Source organism: Varroa jacobsoni, unplaced genomic scaffold, assembly GCF_002532875.2.
Source record: "Varroa jacobsoni isolate VJ856 unplaced genomic scaffold, vjacob_1.0 scaffold_1116, whole genome shotgun sequence".
Taxonomy (NCBI): domain Eukaryota; kingdom Metazoa; phylum Arthropoda; class Arachnida; order Mesostigmata; family Varroidae; genus Varroa; species Varroa jacobsoni.
The window spans coordinates 88,976-112,068 of record NW_019214018.1 but is presented as its reverse complement, the minus strand read 5'-3'; the positions used below and the strand labels follow the sequence as shown (position 1 = coordinate 112,068).

The 23,093-nt window shown below is 39.8% G+C and overlaps 1 protein-coding gene across 3 annotated transcripts; it reads left to right on the top strand.

The window, feature by feature from the left end:
- The first annotated feature begins 3,012 nt into the window (after window positions 1–3,012).
- Window positions 3,013–18,154, top strand: LOC111266781 (uncharacterized). Of its 3 annotated transcripts, none has more exons than XM_086971064.1 (4): window positions 3,013–3,191; window positions 3,904–7,948; window positions 12,512–12,700; window positions 13,086–18,154. In XM_086971064.1, exons 2-4 carry the CDS (start codon window positions 7,836–7,838, stop codon window positions 13,405–13,407), a joined length of 624 nt encoding a protein of 207 aa, XP_086827190.1. In that variant the 5' UTR covers window positions 3,013–3,191; window positions 3,904–7,835; the 3' UTR covers window positions 13,408–18,154. The 3 variants fall into 3 exon arrangements, with proteins under 3 accessions (XP_086827190.1, XP_086827189.1, XP_086827191.1); XM_086971063.1 differs by lacking the exon at window positions 3,013–3,191 and adding an exon at window positions 3,456–3,587; XM_086971065.1 differs by lacking the exon at window positions 3,013–3,191 and adding an exon at window positions 3,598–3,763.
- Window positions 18,155–23,093: the final 4,939 nt, after the last annotated feature.

The following is a 23,093-nucleotide window of genomic DNA, read 5'->3' as shown; positions in this document are numbered from 1 at the left end:
TTCCAGACATTCGGAATAACACATCTTATTCTCCACACCGCTACCATTTTACGACGACTCATTGTTTCTATAATTACTATCATACATTACATGGTAAAAATCCGTACTAAAATCTGGAAACTCAATTAAAAATAATCACTATTTGTATGTTATTATTATTGATATTATTAGCACATCGAATTCCTACGTGTCAAGACCAGATTTTCATGAAGTACTTCATTACTAGCCTCACGTACAACTGGTACCTCACACGCCCTATTTTGTGATCCATTATAGCATTCCGTGTCCTTTTCAAACGTTGTCGACGATGGATTCGTTCCATCCCTCGTGACAATGACTGTGTACAGTGTTATGTTTATTTATATGTATATATAGTAGATGGGTATCTCTGTCGTCCAGCGTCACCTATCATACAAACACATTTTTTTTACTCTGTTTAAAAATACGACTGCCAAGTCTACACGATCTATTTACAGTTCTCACGCTACATATATTATGTCGTTTTACAGTCAGCAATAGCTTTCATCGAATCTTTCGTACGTTCGCATTTCATTTATATGTAAAGTTTAATGTCTTACGTGTTATTCGCATAATGTAGTACCATCAATGATGATATCTGTAATATCATTCGGGCTTAACAGGTTCACAGTCTAGTACGACTGGCAGACTGGTGGTGTTATAGGTCTTATATTTTTTAAGCAACAAATTTCTATTACAATAGAAATAATTCCCGAATTTCAGAGCAGCGCTTACTGATCATTTTAAAACATAAATAGAATTATAGGTTAATATTGCTTCGTCTATCAACTAATTACCTGACAATAATCAGACAAAACAAACAATGCTTTTTCGTAGCTAACAACTGCATCTGCTGCCTACATATTATGGCGTAGAACACGTGACACCCGCTTCGTGTTTCCCTATAGTTCATTTTTTTGACTTCACGTATATCCGTCTCTACCTAAGCATAGGTAAAGTAGATACTACCTAAAGTCTTCTGTTTTCCTTCCTCGAATTTCTGTTGATACTGTAAAACTCAGTCAGCCTGGTCACTCCCAGTTTGTCTTGATAACCAAGGAGGTTTCTTTAAGGTTGGTATTCGTCAAATATTATTGTGACGTTACGTATAATGTTAGCTTTTGAACACTTTATTAATCGTTGTCATTATATGTAGGTCATCAAGTACCTCCTTCGGATAATTTCTCCCGCATATACAATTTAGACTTGTCATTATTTACGGAAAGGACCATGCGTTCCACATGGACCGTACTGTTGCCAGCACGCCGGGAAATAGGCCCCGAAGGATAATGACAAGTCCATAAATTTCGAAAACAATCCCGATCATCGGAAACCCGTACAAAACAACTGCCATACCAAGCAATAATGCACCTGTCGCCTTAGCGCGGCTCCGCTCGAGAAAGTAGGCTACGGATCGCTGTATGCCTACGACGAGCGTAAGTCCGAGAAGTAGGAAAATATTGGCCAAAGCCATAAGTCCGCCATCGAAAAACAGCATCACTGATAGAAACAGAAAGACCACGCCAAACGTCAGGAAGCCAAGGCCGGCCTTCTGCACATCGGTGAACTCCAACATCGCTGCGAAGGCAGATAACGCGCCGTATGGCTAGGCCCTACCTCAGCTTTTTTTTTTTCAGTTTAACAAACTAGCACCTTCAACACTACGACCATGCCAACACCGTTGCTCTTATTCGTCAGATCAACTAAAGAGATCGTCGCACATTTGGGAGGCACCGCTGCTTGTTTCCCTGCTGTTGGTCAGCTGATAACGGCCTATGAGAGGCAAGTCACATCCAGCTGTTACTGCAAATTGATCCTGTTTCTTAGTTACTGTTCCAGGACTGAACTAAGGTCTATAGCAAAGCATCAGTGGCCCGATAGTAGTAATCACAACATGCATCGAACATTTCGTTGCCGGCTACGCCTTGTCGAGTTGGAAGCCCGTTCAGAGCGAAGTCTATTGACTCTGTGAATTGTAGTTTAGCGTTTCGTTTGAATTGCGATTTTAGCGTATCGGTGTCCGACATATAAAGTAGGCGGCATCAGGCTACAACAGCGCAAAGGGCATCAGCGTGTACACTGTTAAACGCCATCTGTCTTGTGCATCCGTAGCTCAATGGCTGTGGTGTACCAGCATTAATATTCATAATGATACTGTAAGCGAGGTAGCTATCATTGTTGATGCTATAGAACTATTTGTTAGTCTCTCTTACTCAGCCACACTTTCACCCACCCATTTCTCCGACTACTGCGGCATGCTTGTCATCGCGGATGTGGCTTCTTTCTCGACGTAACAGCTTATTCAGAAGGAGCTTTTGTTGAGAACACACTTTCTACTATTAGCTATCGTGGTTAGTCGAGATATCTGAGACTTTTAGAAAACACTATCTGGGTAGGTACTGCAATCAGAACTCACTTCTGTATCCGTCGAGGCACGATAACGATAACATAACTAGTCGTCGATTCGAACATCGCCCAGTGGTGTCTAACGCCTAGTCGCCACTGTTGCTGTTTTTACCGACTGTCGATCACCTGAAGTGTGGTTTCTTCTGTTATTTAAAAGGAATTGGGCAATGCCGGTCAGTAACCGGAAAGCGAGCTGCAAAGGCAGGATGACGGAGAAGGTTGAGACGATATTATTGTTGATGGCAATAATATGATACACGATAGACAAGAGTCGGTGTGTCGGCTACTTGCTATATTTTGCGTGCTTGTATGCATAAATGTCTCTCACGGTTTCAATGGTATACTATAGTTACGTTTACTGCTATTTAGCCATAGGAAACGTGTCGCACTTCGGCCGCGACAACACCAGCGGTAATCGGGAGAGGTCCTTGCAAATGCTTGCCTAGATCCAGCTGGCGCCGCTTGATTTGCTAGCCAGTGGCTCGTTAATTGGGGCCTATCTGTTAAAGGCCTCCATATGCTGAGCGTGCGTTCGTCCTTTCCCCCTTTTTCCTTTCTCAGTGTTTACATTATTCAGCAGCAATAGAAGCAGGGCAGCGATGCTGGGAATGTTTATCGAACAGTAGTAAATTTATTCGCCATCTATACTGCTCCGGTAGGGCTGCTGCTGCAGCAGCGTTGGCCGTTGAGTGCGGGACTGTCGGACAATGTCGTGGTTCTACTTGTCCGGTGCATTATGAGAGCTACCGTAATTAAATTAAAAACAGGTTCGACCGGGTCCGTTTTTAATGGATGGATGGGAGGAACGTGAAATCGCCATTCCCATTTGTCGCTTCGATTACTGCGATTTAGTATTGTCGAAACGAAGGTTGCAAAAAAGAGCGTTTGGCCAGATATGTAGACGGTCGTATTCTTTATTGCTGTTCTAGATAGGCGCCGATTTTTACATGCATCAATGTGACTGCGGATATTCTCGCAACCGTTTCACCGTCATCGATTCTTAACATCTGCCATCGTCCATTTTTATTACTGACGAATTGACAAAGAGTAAGGTAGTGTGTGCGAAAACCTCATCAACTGCATACCGTCGTCAACGAGCAGTTGTAATCGGCGCACTTCAATCTTGCGACTTTCTAACGCACGATGGTCTTTAGTAAACGACGGTCAGTGAGTCAGTTATTACGATCGCCCATGTGTGTGTCTATGTTTGCGTCTTTTCGTGCCGTTGTCGTCTTGTGTCAGTTCTTTTTGCGTGTGCAAGGACCGTGTTTAGTGCGAGTGGAGGAATCTTGTACAAAGTCCGCGCAGTTGGGAGTTCTATGCTTCTCCTTAGCCAAATGTCGGTGTATTTACTTCCGCGAGCGCTGGGCGCTCACAGAGCTCTGCAGCAGCCTGATCTCGTCTTTTATCAATACTATGTTGACAGTTGGGCTACTGGATACATTGAGTAAATTAAGTTGTTTTCCGTTCTCTTTTTAGTACATTTCACGTTTACCCTGTGAGCCAACAAGGACAGGAATGACAACGAATACTGCCCAGCCTTCATTCGTCTACATAATGCTACATCAACCTGAATGAAGTCGAATCGAGAACGCAGCTCGATGTCGATTCAATACCATGCGAACTTAGCGTAGAAACGTGTGCGATAATATATGTTGTAGCTTTTAATATGTTTCAAGCAATTGTGTGCTATGTGTGTACTTCCTGTGTGCATAACAGTGTACTGGAGTGACAGTGGGCGCAAATCAATGTACAGCGCCATCAAATGTGCCTTGCAGATCATTTTATTCGTTCGCTTATTCACTGGCAATTTTGTGTTAATTTTGGTGCGGCTTGCTTCTCCTAACATTGTGACTAATATCATACGAAAATAGCTCTAGGCTAAATATACTGGTAACCTTTTTCCTTGTAAGTGTTCCATTTATTGTCTTATCGCCGTCTTTGAATTTTCAATAACAGCAGTGCCATCAAATTTTTTGTCGTCATTTAGAGTAACGCTTCGTCATAGTGACAACCGTAATGAGCGATAAATGTAGCTATTTAAGTGCGCAATCTCTTCTATAGATCGAGTAACGTCAGACTAAAACCGCTGTCTCGATATTGATGTCGATTGCACAGAATGACATGGCATTCTACTATCGTTTATATGATCTGTCACTCGTTTAGTTTCCTTATACGAGCACTATGCAGAGCTAGTAACTTATTAGGTAATATGCAGGTTCCGAACACCCGCCAAAACTTTCCATTGTTTCGATGGCTATATAGATCGGCTGAACAGTTAGGCCGTTCGTGCACTATAGAGCTTATCGTGTAAAAACTTCAAGTACTTCTAATATGAGATCAATACACAAACAAATCGCAGTGATGCTACTTCATTCAAATAAGGAGTACACTAAATAGTACTTACGCTAGTCTGTTTCGTGAGAAATTAATAGTATTAGTTCGCTACTCTTTGATAACTCTGCCTATGAGAAGCTCATAGAGCGTTCAGTATGTGAAATTGGATTCATCGATCATTTAGAATTCGACTTATGCGTCGTCTAAGCAATTGCAGGCTTGTCTCTTTTTTAAGTCGCGAGGTCAATGATTAGCGCACTGCGTTTGCTCACCATTTCAGCTTATTGCGGGTGGGTGGGTGGAGGGCTGTCTATGTGCGTGTATGTGTGTGTGTGTGCCTGTGTGTGTTTATCAACAACGTAATATAAGATCATTAAGCTTGTGCGGCGGGTGCGTTCCGCTGTGCACTTGTATCTTTTACTATATGGTTCTATCGAAAAAGATGAGAAAAAATGGACAGCAACTGGCGCTGTCGTTGCTTCTACTGCTGCAACTAGTGGCGCTGCCTTAGCAGCTTTTGCCTGAAAAGAATTCAGCGCTAAGAAAAAAACAGTGCCATGAAGATGCATTTGCATATTATATGCAAGTCTTGAATGGCTCTGAAATAGGAGAGGCGTAAAGTGGGGTAAATGAGGAGGAGAAAAATTTATTTCAAGAACAACAAGCAAGGCGAGGGATAAAGAAGACAAAGAGCAAAATATTGTGTCGCTGCATTAAGCGTCGCCGCTGTCTGGCGCAACGAACGGATGCCGCATTCGTGGGCTACTGTTACGTGGTGCTCAAACTACCCAGTACTCCATCTTGCTGCTGCTGCTGGGCCAGCTGGAACTGCACACACATACGTATGGTTGCGCAGCTCTACATTTCTCTCTGACCACAATTTTATTGAAAATAAGGACAGAGGATATTAACATAAGACACATGTGCAGACTATAAAATTACATAACACATTTTGCAGTCCCTACGCACATTCAAAAACGTTGGCTACAGATGTTTGTGTTATTACAAGCAAAATCTAGTGGAGTCTAATGAATGACTATATGAAAATTAGAATTGCGCCAAGAAACAATAGTCCTAGTTCGACTACAATAGAAAATGACTTAAATTTTGAGCTGCATAAATTTTTCAACATAGACGAAAATAAAAATTGTGCTCATTTAATTGCAGATTCAGAAAGGGCAGAACAGGTATGTTGATTGCCGCAGAATTTCCTCTAGTGTAAATAGTCATAGTCGAACTTCTTGATGTAGCCTTTTTTAATCAGCGTGTAGGGCAAACAGGCGTATATTATAGGCTAGATTCACTTGTTTACACGCATTGCTAAATTAAAGTGATCTATGTACAACATATTGGTTCCGCGCTTCCTTCTTGAACGATAACGAAAGAAGCGTAAGGTTCACTTAGAAAATCATTCGAAAACATACTGCATTAACCAAAATGTGCTATCACATGATCCCCAGTGAGACTACTTCTACCGTGCCTACTCTAAACCAGTCCAATATATAGCAAGACGTATTATAGGTTCTGCAAATTAGGACTCGAATCTTATTCGTTCTACGTTAGCAAGAAACGCTAGCTTGAAAAGCAGTGTCATCATCGGGTCATATGAATATATATATATAGTTAAAATTGAATCTATTATCTCCTGTGTTTTTTGAATGCCCCCGAGATATGCGTAGTATTGCAGCACGATCATCAAAACCGTTCAAGTATTAGATATACTGAACTGAATAAAGTTACGCGTTTGAATGGAGCTGGAATTTAATCCCGTGTCGGTGCAAAGTTTGATTTCTCACGATAATTAAAACGAGTCTCTTCTGCTATTTTACATTCTAAAATCTAATAACCACATAACTCATGATCCATTATATAATTCACGTAATGGACATTTTCATGCTTATTTTACAATAGCTCTTGAAAATATATAAGATTGCGGAAATATGTTTAGTAAATCTACGCGTGCTTCTACTAAAATGTAATGTCATTTCAGACGCGGCGGCCAACTTGCAGCTGTGCGATGCAGAAAATTAGTTCAATGCTTTGCGGTTTACGCGCTCTAAAAGTAACCAAGGAACAAATCTATTGGTTTGTGCCATGGTTAGTGCCACTTCAGAGCTAATGAAGAATCATCGTACCAGGAGCCGCAACGCAAACCTTTACCGAAAGAGGGGCCGGTGTGTCCTACATCACCTGAATGCGTTACCTAAACCTGACGCCTGTTCCACAGTGCTACTGCGCCGCCTTCTCCTCTACAGCTCTGACGCCTTTTCGATTCTCCACCTCACTTCCGCCCCTTGGTCATCCTAGTCACGGTTTCTAACACGGTTCAACTAATTCTGCACTGTGTGCTTTTTGTTCCGCAGTTATACACCAATGTGTGATCCCATGCTAGCGCAGAAGATTATTAGCTAGAGCGACTTAGTGATCTCTTAAAGGAGTCATCACGTCTATGCTCATGTGTTTACGTTTATAAATTCATGCAAAAGGGACCCCGCTTGATGGTCCTAGATAATATACACTCCGAAAGAGGTGATGCCTGTTCATTTTGGTACTGTTCACTGTGTCTCGTTACCAACTCCGGATGAAGTTCACACGATGGTGCCTGCGTCGCAGAATCCACATCAATGTTTTACAGTCGCATGTGCGAATCTTATTTCATAGCTGATTCTTCTTGCAGTTACTTGTTTTCTCGCTAAATCGCCCTTATAGTCAACTTAGAACGGAAACAGAAACGACACGAGAAAGTTACATTAATCGGGTCAGCGATTTTATCGAAGTTAGGCTACTTCATTTCACTGAATTCTGAACATGTACTATATAATAATAATAATATGTTTGAACATTGGTAGATAACTACAGCGCAGCAGCACTCAGTGGCAGTGGGCACTTCTCTTACCCCCACCCCCCTTTTTCTTAAACTAGCTCAACAGAACAATAAATGCACTACTCTTTCTGTAAACAATCGTCGCTCTGTTTTTAACCATAATAATTGCTTTTTACTGGTGTATGTGTCGTGCAGTTTCTGATCAGATTTCTGGTGATGGCAGCAACAAAAGTGGATATGAACGCATACGATGGGATATGTTTCTTACTGCGTCTATTCCGGAATGATTTCAGGTATTTTACAAGCATTAGCAGATGCCTCTCGCCGAACGCGAGTTAGTGGGAATGGGAAGGCTTTGTACAGGTTAGTCATTCTTGGTCAATGTTTGCTAAACATTTACTCACTTACTCATAGCAGTGCATAGATCCGTCGACGTCTCAACCACTAAAGCGCCGAGAAAACGGAATAATAAAATTGAGGTGATCCCGTGCAATATCGGTAAATGTAATTCTGAGTCAGCCGAAGCAGACCGATAAAATGGCGTAATGCGTTAGCTGGTCCTCGATTCGCGCAGGCTTTTATTCATGTGGCGTTTATTCGTAGACCCAAGTTTAGTAACGCCTGCGAAACCTGTACTAAGTTTATATGGGCAAATTTACACATGCATTTTAAGAATTCTGCCTTTATGACTAACCACCTCTGGTCGCGAGCCGCAAAAGATGGCGATCACTAGATAGCCAATAAAGAGACAAGCAGAATTAGCACTGCTCCATTAACGTTGGGTTGAGCCAAACGGTGTAACTCTTATGATCAGGCATATATAACCAGATTCTTCTTCAGTATAGGCAACAGAAACATCTCACAGCTAAGGCTTATTCGTATTTATATTGAAGCTAATATGTTGGTACCGTATGACCTTTGTTATTATTATTATTTTTAGCAAAAGAGAGTCGATGCTCAGATGTTTAAGCATTTTAGTGAGATCTGTAATAAACTTCTACTTAGAGATGAACTAGTCTGATTATGAGCTTGTAGATTGAATTTCCAGATAATTGTGATTTTACCTCTTAATAAAAAATCATATAAAGTAATATTTCTACTGCAAGATCACGAGGCGAATATTTACTGGCTTAATCCTGCATCCATGTCAAGGTTTACATACCTCAGGAGATGTATATATGTGTGTAAAATGAATATAATTGTATAATGCTATTAGGCCAGCCCCTCATTATGCTGCTTAAAGTGAGCTCATTTCCTTTTTCTATTTCTGTGATTTTACCACCTGTGCGCGCACTCAAATGCTTCTGGTGAATTTGATTAGATTCAAATCTACCTGCTTAAAAACATCTTCTTTTCTTCTACCCGATACTTAACTAAATCTGTCACACAGTTCTCGTTAAACAACTGCCGCTCTGTCCGTGCGCGTGTCTATCTGCGGTAGAAATGGCTCTAGCGTAGCAGTAATAGTGGAGGTGGCAGCGGTCTAAACTGTCCTATTGTTAGATGGACACAGTCGAATGAACAGCAACGAACCGGCCAAAAGAGTCAGTAGTCCTGATAATGACACCAACGACAACTGATTCAAGCTGAGCAAGCCAGGCTGTTGTCCTGCATGTTTTTGCTCTGTCGTCCACTAGGTTTACCTGTTTCGTTCACCATTCTATGTATAGTGCATACACACAGATCTGCCGATGGATTTAGAATATGGAAATATCCGCAGATACTCAATTGAAACCGCCGTCAGGGCTCACAATCGCCGTGAATCGTCCAGTCGCCCTTTGTCTCCGTCTCTTTCCCTTACTTCCCCATCGTTCGAAATATCAGAATCGTAAATTTTCTCCCGGCTGGTAGCTGGTGCAAACACCCTCCCGTTTATTCTTGGTTATATCCTTTTTGAATATCGGTGTTAACTAGGCGTCACTACAAATACAAGAGGCCAGATCAGCTCATGCTAGATTTCAGTCTGTTGCATCTGTTAGAGAAGTCTACACCCATGAATTTGCTGACTCTGGCAATTCATCGTGAGATCAACCCATTTAATTATTGAAAGTATGATGTTTATGCGAGGCGCGATACAATATCATATATGACATGTATGGGGTTCACTAGGCCGAATATGTTTTTCACAACGAATAACTTCCGTTTACGAGCAGCAAAAACCCGTGTAACTACCTCAGAGGGCTCTTACATTGGGCTTGGACTTATCATGATAGCTAATTTCGATTTTACTCTCTTCATGTCCATAGAGCAAAATATGAATTCATTTTAGTTTAATGAGTCCATACTTGTTTTCGTTTTTGTCGTTGCTCTCCTTTTAATAGCTCATTACTATTGCTACCGTGTTTGCCATGGAGAGTTTCGAGAGTGCTAAATAACTGTCAAAGATAGAAGCAACTCATACGCAATCAAAAATTATTGTCACGCTGGAGGGTAAAGAAATCTTCCGATTTGTTACCTTAGCTCTGTTCGCTTCTAACGTCCATTGGCGAGCGAAGTTAATCGTTGAGGTCACATTGTGGCAGCATAAACCGTAACTTCCGTTCAATTCAGCTTGAAATAAATGTGCGTTCCAGATTGTCCTATACTAAGTATTAAGCGCACTTGAATATTTCGGTGCATAGTAAGGTCAGGTGGACAAAGAGAATAAGTAATAAGCAGCAAGACTAGCTGGGTAATTGAATTTCTATTGGAAAAAAAAATGCTTAACATCTCTTTGCTTGACTTGAAGCTTGTTCGTAGCGGTTTTTGTCAGTGACTCTTTCTCGCTCTCCGACAGCAGAGTTTCCGCTGCCATAATAACATTAATTGTTGTCGTTGTTCGCTGCGTACTTACATCAGTCGGTCCCTCCGTTTGATCGCGTAGTTTACCCGCCTCACTGTCCGTCTGACCGCCGACGACCGGTCGTCGGCGGTCAGATAGAAGGAGACGGTCCATTTGTCCGTCAAGCCATTTTAGCGCGCGCACGCTTCTTCCCATGACTGCCTGCCTAAAACAACGAACAACGCTTGCTCGGTCGCCCTTCAGTAATCGACCGTTCCTTAGTATCGTTATTCGTTGGCGGCTGCGCGCTGTTGTTTGGTTAATATAGCCACAACAGCGACGCCAACAGCAGCAGTCGCAACGACGGCTTCGGTGGAGGCACAGCAGTAGCAGCATAGATATCTCCTGTTGATGATGATGATGATGATACTGCTACTGCCGCTAGGGAAGAAGAGAAAGAGGCGGCAGTTGTGACTTATTCTGTTGGACTGATCCTGTTGGACCTAATTCTGGGTTGGGTAGCTGCCGTCCACGAATAATAGCTTATAGCACGACTACATTCACTACTGGTGCCGTCGATAGCGAGGTCCTCGTCTGTAACACCCCGCGTTACCTGCTTGACTAGCTATTATAGATAATAGTAGAGACTGATAAGTGGAGGTCTGGCTGCTCAATTAGTCAGCTACTGGCTAGTGCTAGTGGTGGGCGGCTGCAGCAGTGGCCGTCGTTGCGTGATGGCGCTCCTTTCTGTTTGCCTGTCCCTCGTCTGTCTACTCACCCAGCGAAGGTTGCTGCCGCCGCGCGGGAGGAGGCAGTTACCGCTGCCAAAGTGGCAGTTGTGTAAATATTAGAAATGTTCGTCGACAGACTTTCTGCATCGTTCTTCGATGTTCATTCTTGATAGCTGGGCTACCCCTGTTTCTGCTGATGCTGCCGCTTTTCCGTGTTATCACCCGCGTTGATTTGCTGCTGCTAGCGCGGTAAGTCGTAGTGGTAGCAGCGTGAGGCCGCTGCGAAGCTAGAGGTTGGTTACTGATGGTCGTGCTGCTGCTGTTTGTGAGCGCCGTATGGACGCTTGCGGCAGCGTGTGCGCCCGCTAGGTGCTGGTGGCTCGATCGTACAATATTTTATACACACACAGTAAAATGCGCCGCTGCAGTTTGTCGTAACTAACGATAGTGCCGATGATTCGGGGCGCGCTGTATGAACGGCCAAGATAGTAAAACGGAGGCCGAACGAGAACGCGAGTGAAAACGAATAAGTCTGGTTTATCAATCCGGAAAAATCATCGTGACGGGAAAGGGCATGGTGATGATACTGATGACGATGCCAGGGGGTGGCAGTATAAAGGCTTAAGGCGGCAATAGTCGCATGAAAATAAAAAAAAAAAAAAAGATGAGAAATGTTTCCGTTGCTTTCTATATTTACAGTACTTTCCCTCGTTCCGATAGATTTAGAAATAATAATTTCAGTTCATTGTGCCACGAACCCAATTTCTCTAGGTGTTCAGGTGTAGAGGATCGGAAATCAGTGCTGCTCATAATGACGAATATCTACACAGTGATCTAAATGACTTAGAAAACATTACTTACACGAACCATAAGCAGTGACGCAATTGGCTTTTCTGTAATTGTTTATAATTACCGCCGCTAACAATAGCATGGTTTCAACTAAAGGATCAGTAAAAAAAAGTAAAGATCAGTAAAAATATTTACTCTATATCGAAAACTGGTCGAGTGACATCTCGTATTATCGAACATACCTGCTACGTCGAAATAGCGTCTGACGAAGAACGGCTCACGATGTCAGCCAAACTGTAGAGTTTACTGAATGCGGCTTGGACGCGCTAGCATATAAATAAACGAACAAATAGGTCATGACAAATATCAGAATTCTAGGTCCTCCGCTCATTATCACATCATTCACTTTTCCATGACTCATTGGCTTAACAGTTTAAGACATCATCAGGCCCCAGTTTCATTCGTTGTGTTTGGATCTAGTTTTTCGTAGATGTCGTTTTTTAAAGGTTGACCCTTGAACGTTTTTTGTATATCATGCTAATAATATCCGACTGAGTAAGCGAACGGCACTTATGTGTGGGGGTTTTTTAGTTAACAAAAATTATGCTATTAATAATGGTGTGAATTTGTAATGATTCTGTGTAGATGCGGCCAATGCGAATACACTACATCGTGGCCTTCTTGGTTGAAGACTCATATGCGAGTGCACACAGGAGAGCGGCCTTTCAAATGCACAGTGTGCGACTACACCTCCTCACAGAGTTCTAATCTTCAACAACATCTTAAGAGACACTCGGATGAGAGGCCGTACAAATGCGATCTCTGTGATTATCGGTATGATGATGATGATGATAAAAAAGATGAGTTGTATTTAGTTAAGTTGTTTCCTATTGGACAGCCAGGTACCATTTTGCAAAAAGGTAAATCCAGCCAAAACAAATGTCATCTCATTGTGGAGTATAAAAAAAAAAACTGTTAAAAGTACAAAACAAAAAGCGATAGTACATTGTTTTCTTCAAGTTTAGCACATAATGTTTCCAATTTACTAGGTTAAGTTGGTTGGCAGATAGTAAATTAAGCCTAAGGAGATTATTACGTGTGCATTGCTCTTACCACCTAGAGATTCAACGCTCGTATATTTGCTGATTGGTGTTCTTGATTATGTGACGTCATGATTAATTAGAATTTACAACCCTCTGCGTTATGATCGTAATTTCAGCTGTAAACGGGGCCACCAGCTGGTGACCCACAAACGTTGTCATCTGAACAAACTTCGAGCGGCTGGGGTGCTTTGCGATCTTGTCGAGGGCGGCGTCGGGGTTGAAAGCTTCCTATCGCCTTTGCTCGCTTCACAACAACCGTCGTATTCACCTGGACCACACCAGATCGGTCTAAACACTAACCAGCAGCCATCTTACCTAGCAAGATCGCCTCCTGCCTCAATGTTACAATCTTCTGATGAGCAGCAACAACAGGCCCAGGGACAGGATTTGTTAACCTTGCAGCAACAACATCAACAGCAACCTCCATCGCAACCTTGAGCACGAATTCGTAGGGAAGAAAACGGTGAGCAAAGGAGTTATCCGAAGACGGCAATAGTATGTCGAGGCTATCAGCTGTTGGTGACAAATAAGAAAACATTCTTAATAACATCATCAATAGAGCTTTACGATGACTATTATTATTATTATTATTATTATAATTGTTGTATACAAGAAAGTGCTTTTCCGAGTACGATGTTTAAGAGTGTGTGTGAAAAATCGTTTCCATTTTGTGGAGGAGCGGTAGCCTCACAACAGGAACTTTGACCAACATACGGGTACAGCTATATATGGAATCTGGAGTACCGTATGGATCTAGGCTTAGTAGTGAAAGGCTCTATCCACAGAGCAAGAGGACGGACAGATTGCAGAAAGGCACAAGTTGACATCTTCACTAGATTTTGCGCGTTTGCTATATTGATGAGCTAAACTTAAAGAATTCGAGAGGAGGAATTACTGGTGATGTAAACTATTAAGTAATTTGAATTGATATTTATGTGTGTGTGTGTGTGTGTGTGACTGTCTTTAGCGGAATATAGGGAGCTATTAGACAGTTTCGAAATGACAAAGGTAAGAAATATAAAAGGCAGATCCACGGTGAGAAAACTTTAAAAATGGTAAAGGGCAGCCTACTATAGGGAACACGGGCATCCATTGTATCTGGATGGACAAAACGTGGTCGTCACACATCGCGACATCGGCGTCTTATGAGCTTATAAGCTTGTAGTATATATATATATATATATATATATATATATGAGGCAAACAAAAATGATAAGTGAAGAACAGACAGTCCTGCTTTATTGAAATGTAATGATGTTATTCATTTGCCCGCCGAACCTGAAAAAAATGTATCAGAATGTTTATAATTACGATTGTATTCTTTAAAAAACGATGAAGCAGATCGACATATACACACATTTTATTCATCATTATTTTAGTGGCTGCTGCGATGTTCGTTTTGCGCGCATTGATATAAGTATATGCATATAAATAACAAGTTAAGGTGTGTATATATATATAATACACTGGCAGTATGTTGTGTCTGACGCATGTGTTGACGATTATTATTATTACTATGATTATCTCTGCAAAAAACTGCAGACTGTTGTGAAAGCCAGCAAATGGATGCGAACTTCACTGGATGATCATAAATTCTAAAAACACACATACACACACACACACACACACACGCTTTATAGATAATGAAACAAGGCAAACATACATTGAGGTGTAATCGAGGAACAGCTTGCGAGAGTGGGAGAATGAGTGAAGGCAGGCCAACACAATCAGAATGTGTCAACAAAAGCTGTAGATATATAATATCTATAATAATAATAGGGTAGGCGTATGCAATATAACATAATTTTTTCTAGGTACATTATGTCTATGTTGGTACAACTCCATCCTTATCTTCCTTTCTTCATTTGATTGTGTACAAATATTTTATCTGAGAGTTGTGCTTTTATCGCGTTATGTTTCCTGGTAGGTTCAACTTAAGTCATTGAACGAAGCGTTTATTTACAAACCAGAGTGTATGTGATGGCAATTGCGCCTTCCGTCAAGTTAGCGACGAACGAAGTAGGCAAGCACTTCACCAAGTCATTAGAAACAAATTCCTAGTTTATCGGTCGTCTCTCATTACATAGCTTTATTCGGAAATACATATATATATATATATATATATATTAGCATGTTGGTATTTTGTTGAATCCAACTGTGCGAGTTAAAACCAATAGACCGATGGAGGAATCGAACGACTTAATTCATGATCGAATCGATGCTGTAATAGATTCACTGACAATTTGAGTCATCACTAATTCAGCAGCATCACTATTCGTCCCCGAACACCGATAGTTTTGGCGGTAAAGATTTAAAAATGAGAAGCAAAAAGCACCAGCCGCTCCAGACTACAAAATGAACGAAGCCAAATTTCTTCCAGTAGGAAGTGGAAATTTACTAAAGTAGGATGTTTCACATTTTTTTTCGTTTTATGGCGTCGTCTGTATCTGTATAAAATTAATTATTCATTTTTACTACTACGATTCATCGTAGATGCGCTGTAAGCGATATCATAGAGCACAATTTATTTATTTCATCTTTAGTAGTTGTGTACTAAAAATATTGATTGAACACTTCACGTGAAAAAACTAGAGCAGAATATGACTGTGAACTGGCTGGCGGAACTAAGGGCAAACCACCAGAGGCGTGGAGCATACCCACCGTATACATCTTGAATATGTTGTTGATATTTGAATGACGATTTTATTGATAATCATTGCGTACTTTGCCTTTGGTTGACTTCATGCCAAGATACCGAGTCAAGGAAAATTAAGTCACTGAAGGCGGGCATTATCCAGATATTCCAGAGCTTTTTTTCTACGAAAACTTTGCGAAACTCAGGTAAATGTTCGATTTCGATAGTGCACTTTTGTACCACTGGAGGACTGGTTGGGTTGCTCTGTTCGCCACAAGCTCTATTATTAATTAGCAGATCGCTAGCTAAGTTTACAAACGATCTAAATATGTATATAGTAGAGCATTGCCCCGAGTCGCATGTTTTTGTTATTTGGGAAGTTAATCTGTTCTCGCTATTATACCTTAATACTTTCTTTAGAAGACCCTACAACAGAAACCGACGATTGGCGGTCATCATTTAGGAAATAGACGAATCTCTGAAGATTTCCCACCTGAGTCACTCATTTGGGAGTGGCTTTTGCAGTTTCCAAGCTAACTCTCTTACCCCATTTAGCGCCCGATCAAGACTGCACAACCGTTTTTGTAACTTATCAAGTAATACTAAATTATAGAAATCTTCCGTTCAAGGCATGATAAACCAGGATTCTTCTAGCTTTTGAAACGTCTCGTTTCTCAAAAATGCTTTCCGTAGATAGATTTCTTTGTTTCGTTTCTCTTACACGGCGTATAGTACTTATTGTACGAACGCATTACTTTACATTTTTGGTGTACGATCAACATGTCTATTTTCCCGGTGTATTGTGTGAATGGTATATCCATGCTCCTGGCTCATTTTAGTTCATTTTTATTAGTTTTGTGCTATCCATGGATAAGCACTGGTCGTAATCATGTCATCCGAACTGTTTCATATTATCTGTGTGCGATTATGCAGATTCTTGCAGATATTGTCCATGATTTATGTATTGACTAATGCGGCAAACTCGGGAATCGCTCCTCCCTCTCTCAGTTATTCTTTATGTTTGTTATCAGTAAATTAATGTTTACGTAACTGTTGGTACAATTTTCTGTACTTTTTTATACATCGATCCTTTAATAAATTTATTGCCCTTCAGCTCGCTGTTAAATGTTGTTATAGAACTGCAGCTAATTGTTGTCGCTACCGATAAATTTTACACTTACGGCATCAGATGCGTGTATTTGATACTTTACAAACAACTTCTGTTTGTCGTGAGCGGGAATGGTGTCGTTTATTTCGCCAGTTTATCGAACGAGGAGACTAATAATTACCAAATACGACTCAACTTCCTTTTCTGACAATAGCTTTGTTGGTGCTGTAAGAACTGCGTATGTGGCGAAGGCATTTGACTGCTAGGCTTGCTCCTACAGGTTTTAGAAGGTGTTTGATAAGAAGAAGCTTACTAGTAGCACAAATAGCACTTAAGATTTAAGATTAAGTAAGATTTGGCTGAAAGAGTCACATTTTGTGTCAAGTAGTCTGGTTGTTATTCGTTCAATCAAAACAGTTGCGCAGGTATTTGAATCACGTTTTTTACTTACGGAAACACGGTTTCGGCTAAATATATAAAAATGGTCCGCATTTATGCGGTAAGGAACACATCAATTACACGATAAACAGCGTTGTCGTTATATCAACGGTGTGAAGGTATGGCACCAGCCGTGACGTCAGGCTTCGCTATGTGCCAATCTGCCATACACACACACCGCTGTTATAAATGAACGAAAACAAGGTTTGCTTAAGCAAAATGTTTGGGATATATATAAAGCTAGTATTGTGCTTAATTTGGTGCAGTCCTCCAGACATCCACGTAACAATTATTTCACGTTTAACAATCGATTGGTAATTGCTGGCATAAGATACGCCAGCTGTTAATCTCTCTGCTCCGTTGTTAGACCTAGATAATTTATTCTTAATAAATCATCTAGTGTTTATTTTGTTCTAACTATCGGGAGTTCCAGTGGGAGATATTTATTTCCTATAAATACAACACAAGCATAGTTCCTAACTAACTGTATATTAAACAGATGAACCTGAAAAATGGTATGTAGAAAACAAAATGGTAGCGACAACGGGCTTTCAAATAGATTACAGCGGTGCAAAGTGTAAACTGAATTATACTGACCAAAGTTTACTGACCACATGGACAAACTAACAAACAAATCGCAAAATGTTTAATCTAAGTTGAAGATCTGAAGATAATGATTATATTAGCTAATACGCGATTATATATGTCACATGAAGCTAGCAATTTAATCATGTAAAGTGTATACATGTGCAATGTACGATTAACGTGGTGTGCGTAAGTGTGTGACTGTGCAAGAAAGTGCATACGGTGAAAATATTATTACTAAGGTACGGATTTAAATAAAGAAATATGTATCACTATATGTCATTATATTTATCAAGGCGTATTACTGCGACTAAACAGTTTACCCTCTTCCCATACAACAGAACTAGTCCGATAATACAATTGTATATTTTCTCATTGTTCAAAAAACAATAAAATCATCTGCAACAGTAACAATCGTTTCTAACGGTCTCTTTTTTTTTTATTCTTTTCCGCGCGTATGTCGTTCTCGATGGGATAAATCGGTTATAAAGCTTGCTAGCAACGAAACTGATGTAATAGGGAATCTTAATGGGCTATTCATTTTTTTTTGCAACTTGGACAACCTATATTTCTAAACATGTACTTATAGATTTCATAATTATAAAAGATTCATCAACAAATACATGGCAGTCTTGCGAGAAGTTTAGAAAAAGTGTCGTTATTTAATATATCGTTTTATAAATACAATGCAAGTTATATGCAATGAAACGTTGCTAGCAGTAACTTTCTATATATTATTAATACTATATTTACTTCTTTTATATATTTCTTGCGATTATTTACGATTTAATTTATTGCTCTTTTATTTTTTGCTCATTTCTATATCTGTTGCCTCATATCATGCACTTCCGCACGTTATGCTTAAGAACAGTCTTTAGAGTTAATCTCCTGTCAGCCATGTCTGAGGTACACTAAAGCTGTAGTATCAAGCGTGGGTGTTAACACGCGCGCTATAGTACTCTTAGATTCATATAAGACATTAGGGATTTCATCAGAGTACCAACCTAGAGCGCACCCGTTCACGCGATTTCCTTGTATTTTATACCCTTTACCTACAGTAAATTGCGTTGCCCAAAAGTGCCTAGTAGGTCTTAATTCTCAATAGTTAATTAAAGAACCATCGTCTCTGTTGACAAGGAGCGCATTATTTTGAGAAATATTTGTTTTTGGTTTAATGTATTTGCATCATTTATATTTTTTCTAAGCCAACTCTAAGTGGTACAAATGAGCTTTAATAAACTGTAGTAAAAAGTAAAGTGCCTTCCTTACGACCTTTACAGAAGATAATTATATACATATTGGTGTATACGTCATGGTTATTATTGATTTGTTATGCCTTTAAGTATGCGAGTTTTGTACAATATATTGTTATAGTCAATTATATGAGAAAAAAAGCCTAATGAAAGCGGAACACTTACAGTAGACGAAATTTTTCGACGAGTTTTACTTGCGAAACTCTATTGGCATTGCTTTAAATGGCTGACTTTAAACATAAAACAAATACGCCTTCTTCTTCTCAGCATCACCGCGTCATGCATACGTCATTTTACTAGACCATTGCACCACGTTGCACCACACGACCATTGCAGACGTTACCATTGCACCATTACGGTACAGGTATCAGGTAATTACTCATGCCTAAACGAATTTCTACCTCTTTATATAGCCAATTTCCGTGGTTACCTAACGTTAGCGCTAAAAATATTGGTTGTGAGGATGTGGACATCAGAAAATTTTAAGGTAGAGAATAAAACGTTGCATCGTGTGTTAGCTATGTTTTTTAGAATGAGCTAATATTTGAAATGACAATAAACTATAGAAATAGAAAATACGAAACTTTAGTTTCGAAATCAGGCACACGTGATGCATTAAATTTATGAAATTTTATATGACTTATGGCAAACATCAAAATTTTGAATTACTTGTAGATTCACAATGATTTTTTTCCAAATACCATCTCCAACTGTAATACAATAGGACATAAGGAATTAAAGTACGGCAAGCGTTGGTTTTGTTAACTCTGTTCGCTTTTCTGTCAGTACTCACTTGAGATAGAAGATTATATATATATATATATAATATAATAAATATAATAATGCATAGAAACTAAAGCAAAACAGTCGCATAATCAAATTTTGAGGTAAGTTAGCCGGTATCAATTCGCTGTTGGAAGGACTATCACTTTCCATGCTTGCATAATTCGACGATTTAAACAAAACAAAAAGCGTCTGCACGGCTTGAAGTCTGCTCCAAATGAAAAAGTATTATTACAGGGTACCATGTTGCAACAAAGAAAGGCCTCAGAGACGTCACGAAAAACGCCAGTGGGCATGTCACCATCTGCAGTCCTACGGTGAATGAACCTAATGACGTCACTGAGAGCTAATTCGGTGGACCGGAATAGACGGCAAGCAAACTGGACTAGCAGGCTAATCAGTTAAAACTTGATCCTTGACACGAAAGAGCATTACGCCGGTAATTACTTGGGCTCAACCGATCCCCCTATAGTTATTCGGAGGGGTTAACTTAAAACATATAAATAATCTAAAAAAGCAATAGGGGAAATGGGGGAAGTTTTGAAGTAGAAGGTCAGTTGTTTGAAGTTAAGGATATATATTTAAAGATGTGCCTATTTATTTTTTAAATACCGGGTCCAATAAGTTGATTTAAAGTGGCCAATACTAATAGGTCATACAAGCAGGAGCCATAAACCGTTACGTTTACAGTCCTTTAGCTTTAAAACGAAATTTCAAACTTTTTATTATGGCCGGACAAACAGGAATATTTGCGTAACGCTAATCAGCCGTTTTTTTTTTTGACACAGTTGAGTACTTAAGTAAAATTCGAGGAGTCACTATGTTTTAGCTATGTGATCTAAAAATCATATAGTAAGTATTTGAAATAGCGATTGATAACCACCATACACCGATGGACACCGACAAAAAAAGAGGGTATCGGATATTTATAGCCGGCAAAGTCGAACAGCAAATTGCTTAGTGGAAGAGCTAACAAAAGTTTTAAGGGGCAAAGGAATTTCGAAGTCTCAACTGTTCGTCTGTTCTTGTGGAAATCAAAGGAATACGATAGCAGTGGACGCTCAAACAATGGATTTAACTGAATGTTCAGCTCCTATATTTAAACAGGCTCCATAGAAAATTATCAGTCTACAACTGAGTGCTCCTCGAAATTGGTTATGAAGCTACTGGATTATACCGAAGAAATATTCCGTCCTTTATACAACTGTGCATCTGAAGTTTGTTTTAGCACTTCGTTAACATCTTTAGATTTTGGATAGTACCAGATTAAGAAATAGAATTTAAGCTTTACACTCATAGTTTTAGATTTCCAGCCATAATCGGAAGTCCTCAAACAGGCAATTTCATCTTCTAAAAAATCATTAGTTGGTAAATTAAAACTCTTCATTGCAGGGCAGCTGACTTAAATTCGAATACTTCACATGTGTTTTAAGGCTACAGCTAAACAAAAACAAAGTTTAACGATTTCTTGTATGTGCAGTGTCGTTCCCGACCGCCATTAACCTGTATTTATCTTTAAATGTAATTAAAGTTTATATTACCGCTTCAATCAGGGCTTCAGCCGCCTACCTATCTTTAAAAAAAAAACCTATCTTTAAAATGTTCCCTTTACGATCGTGCGAACGTTATCTTGTTAAAGACGTGAGCGAATTGATGTTGTCATGCCCAGACATATGGAGGTACCGCTTGATCATGTTTTATACATAGCACTTCAATGGAATCAGAGCAGGGTTGTTCAGCGGTCAAATATGCTTATTCCAGAACATACTCAGAGCGTCAAACGGCCAACCCTGGGGTAACCGGCTAGTATGAATAGATGCGCGTTCTTGTTGAGAGATGTATGGTCTTTTTAGGCATATCATTTTATTATTACCTTTCATTCGCACTTTTAGCAGGTACATTATTTATATCTATTACATTTATTTAAAGAAATTGTTAATAATCATAACGATAATAATATATAGAATAACGTCGTGAACATAAAAGCAGGAACCTCTAGTATGAAGGTTTGCAGTTATGCTCCCAGCTGGGCAGCTGGTAATTTTCGGCCACTACCGGCCATAAATAGTACCATACAGTGCACTGAACCATGTACGGTATACTGAACCACAGCATGGGTTAAATGGTTGTAGGCCGCTGTTTATGGTAACTCAAGCTTTTTTGCAAGTCTTTTACAAAAAGCAGCGTTTGGCAGAGGTGGTACATAAAATAATGTTTAGCAGTTGCGTGTTGACATTGTACTGTAGGAACAAGAGCTTAGCAAGATTTAGCTACTTACTTCGCTATTAGACGCTCCTAGATTAGCGAAATACCGATCCTGAAACTCTCTTGAGATATACAAAAGCCATCGTCCTACGTAGTAAAAGCTTATGTGATTTACCGATTGTTGTAGCTGCTACCAGTGCATTCTTCATCCTCCTTGAAGTATGCTTGCTGGGTCAAACGTGTCGTTCGCTTCTTCGAGTCTTTCAAAGAAAATTTTAGTCCTTGGTGCTGTACCAAATGGCGCTTGAGAATCTACAAATGCCGCATATATAAAATGCGTCACCGTAAAGTAAACCTTGGATATTTTAAGAGCATGGAACATATGGAAGGCGCGAATACCGTATCCTCCCTTCAAACGGAGAGCGCACAACTGTACTGCTTTTCCAATATAACTTTGCGATTCCCTAAGAATTTTCTTTTAACGATCGGTCAAAATAGAGACTAGGAGCCTATAGCAAAGTATATTTCTAGCAATATCACGCCATTTACAAGGTTTTTAAGAATTGTCCTTTTCTTTAAAGCGCATATGAGCGATGCGTTGTGCCAATTATTAGGTATAAGAGCCTTTTGTAAGCACATAATAAGAAAGCGGTTCAACAAAGTGTCAAAAATATATCTTGCGACGACAATGCAGAGAACACTTCTTTGGATCGTGCAAAAGATTATTATATCGAGGATATAAACAGTTTCCCTCTAGAAAAGAATCAAGGACGATTTTTTGCTTCTTTTCTGTGATAGTTTAAGAGCAAACGACATCAAATTAATCTTGAATTCTTTAACCTTAGAGAGAATCTGTTTGACTTTTATGCTATCTGATGTATATTTAAAGTCTCCGCGACCAATCGGTAAGTGGTAACCACACAGAAGTAAAAGTTGTTCAATAACGACCTGATTGAAAATGAATGGATCATTAGAAATATACTTTTAGACAGGGTCGTTCCATTTTAGAGCTCAATCTGTTTTTGGATGTTGTGGGTTCTCTGTTTAGCTATGTTGAAATTTGCTTCTGCTTCTTCTGCAGCTACATACTTATTTACGATGAATTAAGTTCTTAATT